Genomic DNA, 15,611 nt, shown 5'->3' with positions numbered 1-15,611 from the left:
AAGGATAATTAAAAAAATGTAAATCAGCGATTGTATTAAGAATTAAATTGTCTATCAATCGCTGTCCACCCTATATTTTTTAGTCACGTTTATGAGTATTTATGTATACGACTAGATCACTGTCTAATATGGCGCACGACATTGTCTGACCAGCTGGGCAACTTTTGTCATTGTCTAACCATGATTTTGGTGGCTAAATATGCACATTTTCGAACAAACTGTATATGTATGTTGTAATATGATGTTACAGGAGTGTCATCTGAAGAATTCTGAGAAGGTTAGTGAAAAAATTAATATATTTTGGCGATGTTTACGTTATCTCTCTCTTTGGCTAGAATCAATGCTCTGGTAACGTTTGCATATGTGGTATGCTAATATAACGATTTATTGTGTTTTCGCTGTAAGACACTTAGAAAATCTGAAATATTGTCTGTATTCACAGGATCTGTGTCTTTCGATTAGTGTATGCTGTGTATTTTTACGAAATGTTTGATGATTAGTAATTAGGTAAACACGTTGCTCTATGTATTTATTCTAGTCCATTTGTGACGGTGGGTGCAATTGTAAACTATGATATCTACCTGAAATATGCAAATTTTTCTAACAAAACCTATCCTATACCATAAATATGTTATCAGACTGTCATCTGATGAGGTTTTTTCTTGGTTAGTGGCTATCAATATCTTAGTTTAGCCGAATTGGTGATAGCACCTGATGGAGTAAGAAACTGATGGAGTTAGAAAAGTGGTGTCTTTTGCTAACGTGGTTAGCTAATAGATTTACATATTTTGTCTTCCCTGTAAAACATTTTAAAAACCTGAAATGGTGGCTTTATTCACAAGATCTGTATCTTTCATTAGGTGTCTTGGACTTGTGATTTAATGATATTTAGATGCTACTATTTAATTGTGACGCTATGCTAGCGATGCTACTCGGTGTGGGGGGGTGGGGGGTGCTCCCGGACCCGGGGTAGATACTCGTGAAAGGTTAAGAACCAGTGTATCTTTCATTTGCCATACAACAAGTATTTTTTAGTAAAGTTTATGATGAGTTCTTTGGTCAGATTAGGTGAGTGTCCAAAATAGCTCCTGACATTCTAGGGAAATTTTGCTACATTTTCACAATGTATAACCACGGTTTGCAGCTCTAAATATGCACATTTTCGAACAAAACATAAGTGTATTGTATAACCTGATGTTATAAGACTGTCATCTGATGAATTTGGTCAAGGTTAGTGATTCATTTTATATCTTTTGCTGGTTTTTGCGAATGCTATCTATGCGGTGAATGAATGCGGTTGTGTGTTTGGCTATTGTGGTAAGCTAATATAATTCTATATTGTGTTTTCGCTGTAAAACACTTAAAAAATCAGAAATACTGTCTGGATTCACAAGATGTTTATCTTTCATTTGCTGTACACCATGTATTTTTCATAAATGTTTTAGGATGAGTACTTAGGTATTTCACGTTGTTCTCTGTAATTATTCTGGCTGCTTTGGTGATATTTTTGATGGTAGTGTCACGATCGTGTGGCGGATTGACGGACCAAAATGCAGCAGTTGGAAAATAAGCCATCTTCTTTATTTAACACCACGAAGATGAACACGACACAAAAACACTTTACAAACTAACAAAACAACAAAACGACCGTGAAGCTACAAACGTTGTGCACATACAAACAGGCTACAAACGTTCTTACATAGACATAACCCATGTCACACCCTGACCTAACTAAAATAATAAAGCAAACCAATAATACTAAGGCCAGGGCGTGACATAACCCCCCCCTTGAGGCGCGAACTCCGGGCGCACCATACACAGTCTAGGGGAGGGTCTGGGTGGGCTTCCATCCACGGTGGCGGCTCCGGCTCTGGTCGCGGTCCCCACGTCACCACAGTACCTAAACACCTCCTAGGCTTCCTCCAAACGACCCCCCTCCACCTTAACCCCATTGCATTCAGGGGCAGTTCCGGACTAAGGGGCAGTACCAGGGTAAGAGGCAGTACCAGGGTCAGGGGCAGTACTAGGGTCAGGGACAGTACCAGGGTCAGGGGCAGTACCAGGGTCAGGGGCAGTACCAGGGTAAGGGGCAGCACCAGGGTAAGGGGCAGCACCAGGGTAAGGGGCAGCTCCGGACTGAGGAATGGCAGCTCCGGACTGAGGGACTGCAGCTCCGGACTGAGGGACTGCAGCTCCGGACTGAGGGATGGCCCATGGCTGGCTGACGGATCTGGCTGCTCATGGCTAGCTGACGGATCTGGCTGCTCATGGCTAGCTGACGGATCTGGCTGCTCATGGCTAGCTGACGGATCTGGCTGCTCATGGCTAGCTGACGGATCTGGCTGCTCATGGCTAGCTGACGGATCTGGCTGCTCAATGCTGGCTGACTGATCTGGCTGCTCCTGTCTGGTTGGCGGCTCTGGCAGATCCTGTCTGGTTGGCGGCTCTGGCAGATCCTGTCTGGCTGGCGGCTCTGGCAGATCCTGTCTGGCTGGCGGCTCTAGCGGCTCCTGTCTGGCTGGCGGCTCTAGCGGCTCCTGTCTGGCTGGCGGCTCTAGCGGCTCCTGTCTGGCGGACGGCTCAGTGGGCTCATGGCAGACGGGCGGCTTTGCAGGCTCATGGCAGACGGGCGGCTTTGCAGGCTCATTGCAGACGGATGGCTCAGATGGCGCTGGGGAGACGGATGGCTCAGATGGCGCTGGGAAGACGGATGGCTCAGATGGCGCTGGGGAGACGGGCAGTTCAGTCATTGCTGTGCAGACGGCAGACTCCTGCCGGCTGAGGCGCACTGTAGGCCTGGTGCGTAGTGCCGGGACTGGTGGCACCGGGCTGGGGACACGCATCTCAGGGCTAGTGCGGGGAGCAGGAACAGGGCATACTGGACCCTGGGAGCGCACATTAGGCCTAGTGCGTGGGGCCGGAACTGGTGGTACCGGACTGGGGACACGCATCTCAGGGCTAATGCGGGGAGCAGCAACAGGGCACACTGGACTCTCAAGGCGTACTATAGGCCTTGTGCGTGGTACCGGTACTGGTGGTACCGGGCTGAGGACCCGCACATCAGGGCGAGTACGGGGAGAAGGAACAGTGCGTACAGGACTCTGGAAACACACAGAGGGCTTGGTGCGTGGTGTAGGCACTGGTGGTAATGTGCTGGAGACACGCACCACAGGGCTAGTACGTGGAGGAACAACAGGGCTCTGGAGACACCCAGGAAGCTTGGTGCGTGGTTTAGACACTGGTGGTAAAGGGCTGGAAACACGCACCTCAAAGCTAGGGCGGGGAGCAGGAACAGTGCGTAAAGGGCTCTGGAGACGCACCTTAGACCTAGTGCTTGGTGCCGGAACTAGTGGTACAGGGCTGGGGACATGCACCTCAGGATGAGTGCAAAAAGTAGGAACAGGACACACCGGGTTGTGAAGGTGTACTGGAGACCTGGTGTGTATAGCCGGCATCAAATGTTCCGGAACTTTAACACGAGTTTCAGGCTGAGTACGAGGAACTGACACAGGTGGCATCGGACAGCTAATACGCTCCTCAGGAAGAATGCATTGCATACTCTGCCAAACCAACAGCTCTCTCTCTTCACTCTCCTCCAATTTCGTCAACAACTCTTCGAATGTCTCATAATCTCCCCTTCGTTCACTCTCCTCCAATCTGTCCAATAACTCCTCGACACACTCAGACTCACCCCTCAACTTCGCCGACTGCTCCAAGTGCCCCCCTCCAAAAAAAATGTTGTGCTGTCTCTTGGGCTTCCTCCCGTGTCGCCGTGCTGCCTCTATCTCTGCCTTGGGGCAGTGATATTCCCCTGGCTGTGACCAGGGTCCTCTCCCGTCTAGAATTTCCTCCCAACTCCAGAAATCCTTTGTAGGTAGGTCCTGTTGCCGCCTTCCATGCCGCTTGGTCCTATGGTGGGTAATTCTGTCACGATCGTGTGGCGGATTGACGGACCAAAATGCAGCAGTTGGAAAATAAGCCATCTTCTTTATTTAACACCACGAAGATGAACACGACACAAAAACACTTTACAAACTAACAAAACAACAAAACGACCGTGAAGCTACAAACGTTGTGCACATACAAACAGGCTACAAACGTTCTTACATAGACATAACCCATGTCACACCCTGACCTAACTAAAATAATAAAGCAAACCAATAATACTAAGGCCAGGGCGTGACAGGTAGCTGCAATGTAAAACTATAATTTATACCTCAAATATGCACATTTTCGAACAAAACATAAATGTATTGTATAACATGTTATAAGACTGTCATCTGTTGAAGTTGTTTCTTGGTTAGTGACTAATTATATCTCTATTTGGTCGGTTTTGTGATAGCTACCTATGCGGTAGAAACATGGTGAAAATATGCGGTTGAGCCTTTGGCTATTGTGGTTAGCTAATAGAAATACATATTGTGTGTTCGCTGTAAAACATTTAAAAAATCGGAAATGATGGCTGGATTCACAAGATGTTTATCTTTCATTTGCTGTATTGGACTTGTGATTTCATGAAAATTATATTATATGATATCCCTGTCCCGTTAGGCTAGGCTATGCTAGTCAGCTTTTTTGATGAGGATGCTCCCGAATCCGGGATGGGTATCACTGAAAGGTTAACCACCTAACTGAGGATCCAAATGTAACCATGCGTAATACCCTAGATGCAGTGGCACCTCTAAATACAAAACACATTTGTCACAAGAAATTAGCTCGCTGGTATACAAAAAATACCTTAGCAAGCTTCCAGAATATTGGAATGGAAATAGCGCTCCACCAAACTGGAAGTTTTCTGACTAGCTTGGAAAGACAGTACCGAATTTCGAAGAGCCCTCACTGCTGCACGATCAGTCTACTTTTTCAACCAAATTGAGGAGAATAAAAACAATCAAAAATGTGTTTTTGATACTGTCGCAAAGCTAACTAAAAAGCAGCATTCCCCAAGAAAGGATGGCCTTCACTTCAGCCGTGCTGAATTCATGAACTTCTTCGACGAAAAAAGATGCACAGAACTGCCAGGACATAAAATCAATGGAGACACTCAAGTTTTGCAATCCTGTATCTCTTGACACATTCACAAACATAGTCATGGCCTCTAAATCTTCCAGCTGCCTACTGAACCCTATTCCAACTAAACTACTGAAATAGTTCAACTCCTATGTTGAACATAATAAACTGCTTCCTTTCCTCCAGATGTGTACCAAACTCACTAAAAGTGGCAGCAATAAAGCCTCTCCTGAAAAAGCCAAACCTTGATCCGGAAAATGTAAAAAAAACTATCGGCCTATATTGAATCTCCCATTCCTCTCAATTTTAAAAAAGAGCTGTTGCACAGCAACTCAATGCCTTCCTGAAGATAAATAATGAATACAAAACCCTCCAATCTGATTTTAGACCACATCATAGTACTGAGAATGCACTCGTGAAGGTGGTAAATTACCTTTTAATGGCGTTAGACCAAGGCTCTGCATCTGTCCTCTTGTTCCTAGACCAGGGGTACTCAACTACTATTTGAGAAGGTCCAGAGACACACATTTCCTAGGTGGCAAAGGTCCGGATGGATATCATCCTTTATTGCCGCAGTGGTACAGCGTAGTAACAAACATAGTCGTCTACGACTTAGGAAACATGTTGTTATATAAAATGTACATTAAATACATTAAATGAGACTACGAATGAATTACAACTTCTTTCGAATGTAAACGTACAACACTCCATCAACATTGCTGAAGAACAAAAGTGGTTGCATAATTGTCTATGCAAAATGAGCAATGTGAACCATTGTACATTGGCCTTGAATTACTATATATATTTAAATAAAATACAGTGCATGTTTTCTGGAGAACAAAGGAGAGTTAAACAAAAATAATAATCTGAATGGACAGAATGTCGCTGTGGGCCATGCAATATTCATGTATAAGTCACTCTGGGTCTTACCTTGCATTAATGAGAGAAATTACACTTTCTGTCTCCTGCCAATGCTTTGAACTTTGGCACAAATAGTGTGAGAGCAACTCTGAGACAATGGTGCAGGTGTTCATTGGTGAGCCTGGTACAGTATTTGTTTTTAATGAAGTTCATTGTGGAGAAGGCTGATTCACAGCTGTATGTGGAGCCAACCATAGTCAGGATGTATAGTGCCAGTTTCTTGTGAACAGGGACATCAGCTGCAGGCACCATCTTTCCCAGAAAGTATCAGGATCACAATCTCCAGCCTGCTCATTCAAAGCCACATTTTCTTGCAGCTCAATCAACTCAATTTGTTGTGATGCAATATCTACCTATCTGAGGAAATGTTTTGCTTCTTCTGACAACTTTGTCACATTTGTGACCAAGAATGGGGTTCTGGATGAGCAGCAGCAGTTATATTCCAACAGTGAAGTCATCAAAGCAAGCCTTGAAGTTATCCATCAGCTTCTGGATGAAATCAACATGGTTGGGAACATCTTTGTCTCCCTGCATTTGCACCAAAAGATTGGGGAAGAGGACAATTCTCCCTGGAGATCATTCTTGAAAAGCGCCAATTTCTTCTGAAAAGCCCGGACTGCTGTTATCATGTCTCACACTGTGTTGTCCTGTCCCTGCAGATTAACATTCAGTTGATTAAGGTGCCTGTCAAAAATGAAACTTCTCATCTTCTGAAAACTCAGAAAACTGAGTTGCCTTGTCACTATTTTGCTCTCATAAGAAAGCTTTGATTTCCTCCTGAATGGCCCAAAAATGTTCCAGAACCCTGCCAGAGTCATCTGACATTGTTGTGCCATAGTAAGTAATCAAAACTGGCATTGGCATCTGTCAGAATGCCTTGTAGCAGGCGGTGTTGTAGGGATGATGTTGCTCTCAAAAAGTTGAGAAGTTTCATCATTGTTGTCATGACCTCAGAATACTATTTTCACAGACTGGCACACCTGACAAATTGATGGATGATGCAGTGATATGATGTCAGGTCAGGGTGGTCCTCTTTCAAACGTGCAACCAGTCTCCTCCCTCTTCCTATCATGGCTGGAGCTCCATCTGTGGTGACTTCAGATCTATCCCCCTTTTGTCAGCATCCCTTTGATTGCCTCATGCATATCCTCTCCTCCCGTGTGTGCTTCTAGATTTGTTAAGCCCAACAGCTCCTCACAGAATTCCTTGTTTCGTTATAAAATCTGACAAACACCAGAAGCTGGGCATTATCAGTGTTATCTGTTGATTCATCCACAGCTAATGAAATACATGTTGCATTCTGAATAGCCTCATCATGTCACACCCGGATCTGTTTCACTTGACGTGATTGTCTCCACCCCATCCAGGTGTCGCTTATATATAGCTGTATATATCCCTGTGTTTCCTGTCTCTCTGTGCCAGTTCGTCTTGTATGCTTTTTAAGTCAACCAGCGGTTTTCCCGTACTCCTGATTCTATTCTCTTTTGCTATTCCTCCCGTTTTTTGACCCTTGCCTATTTTCTGGACTCCGTACCCGCCTGCCTGACCATTCTGCTTGCCCTGACCTCGAGCCTGCCTGCCACTCTGTACCTCCTGGACTCTGAACTGGTTTTGATCTTTTGCCTGTCCACGACCATTCTCTTGCCTACCCCTTTAGGATTGTTTAATAAATATCAAGACTCAAACCATCTGCCTCCCATGTCTGCATCTGGGTCTCGCCTTGTGCCCTTATACATCAAGTTGTAAAGTTAAATCTTCAGCTAATATTTCAGTTCTCCTCAATGCTGTGGAATCTGACAATGGGATCTGTTTGATATTTTCCCTGAGCTCATATTTTTTTAACCCTCAAGCAAGGTTTCAGCAACTTCACACATGCATTCTTTTACCATCTCAGCGTCTGAATTATTTTTTATTTTTTTCCCATAACCCAAGCTATCCTCAGTGAACACTCCATTGCACGTTGTTAGGCTGTCAGAGAATTGACAAGGACTTTGGTGGACTTCTCATATTGGGATTTGAGTTGGTTAATCTTGTTTGTTCTCACCTCTGTGTTCAGGGGATACGTCTGGTCGAATTTACTATGCCTGGTGTCATAATGGCGCTTAACATTGCCTGCTTTCACGAGAGCTACAGACTCATTGCATATTAGGCACATTTGTTTTCTGTTAGTTGCGGGGAGAATTAACAAATACTGTTCTGTCCACTCATCTTTGAATATACGGTTTTCATAGTATTTTTTATTTGTTTTAACAAGCCATATTAACAAAGATACTGGTAACTAAGCTTCTTCTATCTGTGATATTTACATTTCAACCGCGGTCAAATCTTTCTGTTTCTTTCTGCCTGCTTGTCCCAAGGTTCCGCTGAGGATATTTGGATTAATGTGATTAGGTAAGACGCGGCTTCTTGTATTAGCATATAACCACACGATTGGATTAGATGGGGCACTAGTAGAGGCGGTCGTTGCTTAGAGAGAGAGCGAGAAAGAGAGTTTGCTGCATTAAAGCGGCCGCTGCATCTGGTAGATTCTTTTTTTAAAGATGTCTGAAAAAGGATGTATTGCCTTTTACATAACAGTTGAGTTTAGCTGTCCTAGACCTTAGTGCCGCTTTTGACACAATCAATCACCACATTCTTTCGGACAAGTTCTTGCCTGGTTTTGATCTTATCTGTCAGAAACATATCAGTTCGTCTCTGTGGATGGTTTGTCCTCTGACAAATCAATTGTATGTTTCCGTAAGGTTCTGTTTTAGATCACGATTGTTTCCACTATATAATCTACCTCTTGATGATTTCATTTGGAAACACAATGTCAACGACACACAGCTGTACATTTCAATGAAACATGGTGAAGCCCAAAAATTGCGTACCCAGGAAGACTTTGTTTCTGACATAAGGAAGTGGATGGCGGCACATTTTTTACTTTTAAACTCAAAATAGATCTGCTGTCTAATCTGACAATGAATATTGATGGTCCTCTCAAATAAAACCGGGAAGGACCTCAGCGTTACTCTGGACCCTGATCTCTCTTTTTACGAACATATCAAGAATATTTCAAGGGCAGTTTTTTTCCATCTGCGTAACATTGCAAAAAACCTTTTGTCCAGAAATGATGCAGAAAAGTTCATCCATGATATTTTTAACTTCTAGATTAGACTACTGCAATGCTCTACTCTCCGGCTACTCGGATAAAGCACTTAATAAACTTCAGTTAGTGCTAAATACGGCTTCTAGAATATTGACTAGAACTAAAAAAATAGGATCATATTACTCCAGTGCTAGCCTACAGTGGCTTCCTGTAAGGCTAAGGCTGATTTCAAGGTTGTACTGCTAACCTATAAAGTATTACATGGACTTGCTCCTACCTATCGCTCCGATTTGGGCCTGCTGTACATACCGATACATACGCTATAGTCACAAGACGCAGGCCTCCTTATTGTCCCTAAACTTTCTTAGCAAATAGCTGGAGGCAGGGCTTTCTCCTATAGAACTCCATTGTTATGGAATAGTCTGCCTATCCATGTGAGAGACGCATACCTGGTATCAACCTTTAAGTCTTTACTGGAGGCTATGGAGATCTCTTCAGTTGGTTGAGTGTAGTCTGGCCCAGGGGTGCGAAGGTGAACGGCAAGGAATGGGACTGACGAACCGCCCTTGCTGTCTCTGCCTGGCCGGCTCCCCTCTCTTCACTGGGATTCTCTGGCTCTGACCCTATTACGGGGGCTGAGTCACTGACTTACTAGTGCTCTTCGATGCCGTCCCTAGGAGGGGTGTGTCACGTTGTGTCAGGCTTTCTTTGCTATGCTCGACTTGAGTAGGTTGAGTCACTGAGGTGATCTTGCTGTCCAGTTTTGTGCCCGTTCGGGCTCATGTGGTAGAGGAGATCTTTATGGTCTATACTCAGCCTTGTCTCAGGGTAGCAAGTTGGTGGTCTGTTGATATCCCTCTAATGGTGTGTGGGCTGTGCTTTAGCAAAGTGGGTGGGGTTACATCATCATATCGTCGAACAGGGTCACAGTGTCGCCCCCCCCCCCCCCCCCCCCGCCCCCCCTCTCTGTCTCAGCCTCCAGTATCTATGCTGCAATAGTCTATGTGATGGGGGGCTTGGGTCAGTCTGTCCTATCTGGTGAAATGTTCCTGTCTTATCTGGTGTCCTGTGTGAACCTAAGCTCTCTCACCCTAGGACTATGCCTCAGGACTACCTGGCCTGATGACTCCTGGCAGTTCCCAGTCCAGTTAGTTGTGCAGTTTCTGCTGATCCAGTTTCTGCTGTTTACCTGTGGCTATGGAACCCTGACCTGTTCACCGGATGTGCTACCTTGTCCCGGACCTGCTGTTTTCGACCATCTCTCGCTCTACCGCACCTGCTGTCTCGACCTCTGAATGCTTGAGTATGAAATGCCAACTGACATTTACTCCTGAAGTTCTGAACTATTGCACCCTATACAACCACTGTGATTATTATTTGACCCTGCTGGTCATCAATGATCATTTGAACACCTTGAAGAACGATCTGGCCTTAATGGCCATGTACTCTTATAATCTTAACCCGGCACAGCCAGAAGAAGAGGACTGGCCCCCCTTAAACGTTTCTTCCTAGGTTCCTGCCTTTCTAAGGAGTTTTTTCTAGTGACCGTGCAACTACATCTGCATTGCTTTCTGTTTTGGTTTTAAGGCTGAGTTTCTGTATAAGCACTTTGTGACATCTGCTCATGTAAAAAGGGCTTTATAAATATATTTGATTAGAATGGGGAGAGGTAACTAGCTGATGGCTGTGTGTTGCTGGATGCCATACCATCATCAAGATGAACCTAGACTCAACGCTAATGAGAAGCCAGGCACAAACATAATATGGAAGTGAAGCTCTGAAACAACAGGCTATATAGACATTATCTGAGTGGCTGCCACATTAACACATTAGCGCATCACACACATCTACTGTAATCCCCAGTCCTATCTGCAGCACATGGGTGTTACATTAGAGTACTGGTGGATAGAGGAGCTTTCAGCCCCATATTTCTAGGAATTGTCTATAAGAAAGAACATCCTCAGCAAAGCTAGGCTCAGCTCCAATGCAATGGTTTCTGGTGGTGGATGCATTGAGTCCCCACCTTGTAATGTAAACCACATTGAACACTAGGGCTGGTACAATTACTGCATAACCGTGTAACCGACGTTTATGGATGAAGACCTTCATGAAAATAAAATGTTTATATTTTTTGGTGTGTGGAACGAATGACTGACTGAAGAGGAGTGGCCTGGCATTCGTGCGGTTGAGTCTGTTTCTACCAGTGGAGACTCCTCAGAGGAAGAAAGGGAGGTGAATTGAGTAAAAAATTGAAAGATCTTTTTTAGATAAAAAGATATACTAAATATATTTACGCCACCAAATCATTTATTAAAACAAACTGTTTCGCAATGAACCTCTACAGTAGCCCCAGCAGCACTTTGTAGGGTAACACCATGGTGTAGTAGGAGGACAGCTAGCTTCTGTCCTCTTCAATACAAAACCTAGGAGGCCCATGGTTCTCACCCCTTCCATAGATTAACACAGTAATTATGACATCTTCCGGAGGACGTCCTCCAACCTATCAGAGCTCTTGCAGCATGAACTGACCTGCTGTCCACACAATCAAAGAATTAGAGAATGAATCTAGTACTGAAAGTGTAAGCTACAGCTAGCTAGCACTGCAGAGCATTAAATGTGGTGAGTAGTTGACTCAAAGAGAGAGAAAGACAATAGTTGAACAGTTTTGAACCAATACATTTATTCCAAAATGAAGGAGAAGCAAGAGAGTGATAAAAAAAACATTTTTGTCCAATTGGTAGTTACAGACCTGTCCCATTGCTGCAACTCCCGTACGGACTCGGGAGAGATAGGCGAAGGTTAATTAAGAGCTGTACTTCTTGACACAACACCCACTTAACCCGGGAAGCCATCCACACCAATGTGTCGGAGGAAACACCACACACCTGTCGACCGTGTCAGCATGCATTGCACCCAGCCTGCCACAGGAGTCGCTAATGCACAATGGGACAGGAGCATCGCTGCCAGCCAAACCCTCCCCTAACACAGACGACGCTAGGTCAATTGTGCCCTGTCCAGTGGGTCTCCAGGTCACGGCCAGCTGCAACAGAGCCTGGACTTGAACCAGGTTCTTTAGTGGCACTGCGATGCAGTGCCTTAGACCACTGTGCCACTCGGGAGGCCCTTTTTTTAAACTTTCACTTACTTAGCTAACGTCTAATGCAGCTAGGTAGTGTATCCTACTCATACACCCGGCTCAAACAGAGAGGAAGGGGAAGGGGAGTTACCTGACTATGACTATCCAACACTGGAACTCTTCCAAGTCAAGGTAAACTTTTGGTTTGATTCGTTTATTGCCACCAGGACCTGCTAACTGCTTGCTGCTGAATGTACACTGTACTGCCTGATTGTTGCGGGTTTACTAATACGTTAGTTCTAGTAGCTATGTTGACTCTGACGAGACAATGATGTAGGCTGTGTTTAGTGGTTAGCAGTCATGATATGTTTTTTTCACCTGGCCACAGACAGCTGATGTGTTGTGCACTGAAGTCTACAAGCGAAGGGAAAACGTGAGAGGAAGAAAGAGTGTAGATAGATGTGAGAAGGAATTATATGAATGTGTCACCACTGTCTGTCATCTTTATTACTCAAAATTCTCTGTGCACAAATGTTGTACACTTTCATTCATAGGCTAGGTTGTAGCAACCTCATGATGGGTATAGGTAAAATAAGAGTATCATGTAGTAGCCTAAACCTATCGACGTTACAATCAGTTGGGGGAATGGAATATGAATGACAGTCATCCAATAGGCTCTAATATAAAATATGGCCATGTTCCCCCAAAAATATATTGATCCTGCCACATCTTAAACGACACCCGAACGCCACTGGTTTCTACAATAACATGGATTCTTAACAACATGATGCAACTTTGTTGCAAACAAGTCTTCGGTTACCTGGGCTGCCATAGAAATCTATTTCTATGGCAACAGATCCAGTCAGGAGCGGAGGGGAGGAGAACATGTGTGTCTTACATTTTAAATATATATATATTTTTTTGCTGTTGCTATTCCAATGGTTATTACTGTGGCCGCGGTCATTTGGCTGAGCAATAACCATCATAAAAAATTCCATGACTAGCACAGCCCTGAAAACACATGCAAATGATTAATACATAGTACAGACAGGACAAACTGGCACACACACATCTAATAGCACCTAGTAGTGTAGTGTACCGGGTTGAGACTCACCTTCTTGGTGAAGTCCATGGCTCTGAGGATGGACAGGTTGAGAGTCTCCAGGGAGGCCAGTACACCCTCATAGTCACCCATGTGTTTGGCAAAGTAGTCTGGAAGGACAGGGAAGAGGACAGTGGTAAGAGGGGCAAACACACACAGGAACGCACAAACACACACACACACACACACAGGCACGCACAAACACACACACACACAGGCACTTCATGTGACTTATGGGATAACGGACTAGCTACGTGATTAATCAATGCAGATATTCTACTGGGATGGTTGGGATGAAAAACTATTCATGGCATATTGACTTCACAGATTAACAATCTGGTCATACGTTCACATATCCAATACATCCAAAGACACAAACAAACACCATGTAAAGCTCACAGATACACACACACACAGAGTAATCTGTTAAAACTTACCACAGAGTTCCTTAGTGTCAACATTACTAACACACCACAGGTTAGAGCAGCATAGGGAGAGAGAGAGCGGGAAGAGGCAGTGGGAGAATGGGGTAAGAAACAGAGGAAAGGCTGGCATGCGACACAACATGGATCTACAGTATAACCCTCTATATCTATACTTCTCCATCAGGGGGGACCAGCAGGTTACAAGACCCGAACTTGAATCAGAAGCATATCTGTGCCCATGAGTTCAGCTTCAAGTCACTAAATTGTTATTCATTTTGAATCTTATTCTTTGGCATGAAACTGCTTCATATCACTGATTACAAATTACAATCTGGCGGAACCAGATTGATGAGGAGCAGGAACAAGGTGAACAGTTCATCTTTGGTTGCTGTGGTCTGGTCAGCTGATAAAATAGATTGGCATTAAAAAGCAAAAGCTGGGCCTCCCGGGTGGCGCAGTGGTCTAGGGCACTGCATCGCAGTGCTAGCTGCGCCACCAGAGTCTCTGGGTTCGCGCCCAGGCTCTGTCGCAGCCGGCCGCGACCGGGAGGTCCGTGGGGCGACGCACAATTGGGCTAGCGTCGTCCGGGTTAGGGAGGGTTTGGCCGTTAGGGATATCCTTGTCTCATCGCGATCCAGCGACTCCTGTGGCGGGCCGGGCGCAGTGCGCGCCAACCAAGGGGGCCAGGTGCATGGTGTTTCCTCCGACACATTGGTGCAGCTGGCTTCCGGGTTGGAGGCGCGCTGTGTTAAAGAAGCAGTGCGGCTTGGTTGGGTTGTGCTTCGGAGGACGCATGGCTTTCGACCTTCGTCTCTCCCGAGCCCGTACGGGAGTTGTAGCGATGAGACAAGATAGTAATTACTAGCGATTGGATACCACGAAAATTGGGGAGAAAAGGAGATAAAATTTATTTTAAAAAAAGAATTAAAAAAAAAAAGCAAAAGCTTACATTGTAATTTAACATTCTAAACAGGCCAATCAACTTGTTATACTGTTGAATAATGGGGGTGACAGGTAGCCTAGTGGTTAGAGTTGGGCCAGTAACCGAAAAGTTGCTAGATCGAATCCCCAAGCTGACAAGGTCAAAAATCTGTCGTTCTGCCCCTGAACAAGGCAGTTAACCCACTGTTCCTAGGCCGTCATTGTAAATAAGAATTTGTTCTTAACTGTCTTGCCTGGTTAAATAAAATAAAAAATGTCATGGTGAAGGACATTTTCTGATAATATCTAAAGATGTGTTTGATAAAGTCCTGATTAAAGAGAAATTTAGGGGAACCATAAAGTTATTTCAATTGATATTCTAATGAGAGAAATCATTTAGCTTCGGAAAATAACAAGGTTGATGTCATGGATAGCCAAGGGTAAAGGAAAGAAAGAGTGGCAGGAGATAAGAGGAGAGACCACAGGTAACACAGGAACTGGACAACTGTCCTTAGTCTCTGCAATTCTTTCAGCATTTTCTATCTCTTTTCCAGATGCTTAATTTTTCTCTTTATCATTCTCCTTTTCTCTTTTTTTAATCTAAAGGTGTCATCAACAAAGGCCTGTCAGCTGAAGGTTCCACAGTTCCACATCAAAAGACCTTCAAAAAGTGGATATGATATTTACGAGTATAGATAAATTGTATACTTTTGCAAACACACACACAAACACACACACACATGCACACACTCACACACGGTCACATGCACAGTCACACAGTCACATACGTACAAACACACGGCTCATACGTACATACACACGCACATACACACGGCAGTTTTATTTAGTGTAGCTCAGACTTGTGAAATTTCCTCCTCAATGTAACACACTTTATTTGAACAGTCCAGATGATGATTTACATATTACAGATCTAGTTCACTAGATCAAAATACACACAGGCAGAGTTGGCCTACTGTATAGTGCAGGTTAACGTTTCAGTCATTAATCTTGTTCTGGAGGCAGCTCTGCAGAGTGGTCACTACATGGCACAGTCACAAAGTCATCAAA

The 15,611-nt window shown here is 44.4% G+C and overlaps 1 protein-coding gene across 2 annotated transcripts in view; it reads right to left on the bottom strand.

Annotated features, from left to right (window-relative positions):
• Window positions 1-15,611, bottom strand: part of LOC129862497 (N-terminal EF-hand calcium-binding protein 2-like) — a 169,651-nt gene that overhangs the window by 92,725 nt on the left and 61,315 nt on the right. For both annotated transcript variants that reach the window (XM_055934230.1, XM_055934231.1), the window contains exons 4-5: window positions 13,635-13,660; window positions 13,210-13,307 (exon numbers count right to left, since the gene is read on the bottom strand). In XM_055934230.1, the coding sequence (XP_055790205.1) occupies window positions 13,210-13,307; window positions 13,635-13,660 (124 nt within the window). The remainder of the gene's footprint in view (window positions 1-13,209; window positions 13,308-13,634; window positions 13,661-15,611) is intronic.

The sequence above is a fragment of the Salvelinus fontinalis genome, chromosome 9 (genome assembly GCF_029448725.1).
Source record: "Salvelinus fontinalis isolate EN_2023a chromosome 9, ASM2944872v1, whole genome shotgun sequence".
Classification (NCBI taxonomy): Eukaryota; Metazoa; Chordata; class Actinopteri; order Salmoniformes; family Salmonidae; genus Salvelinus; species Salvelinus fontinalis.
This window is presented reverse-complemented; position numbering and strand designations above follow the sequence as displayed.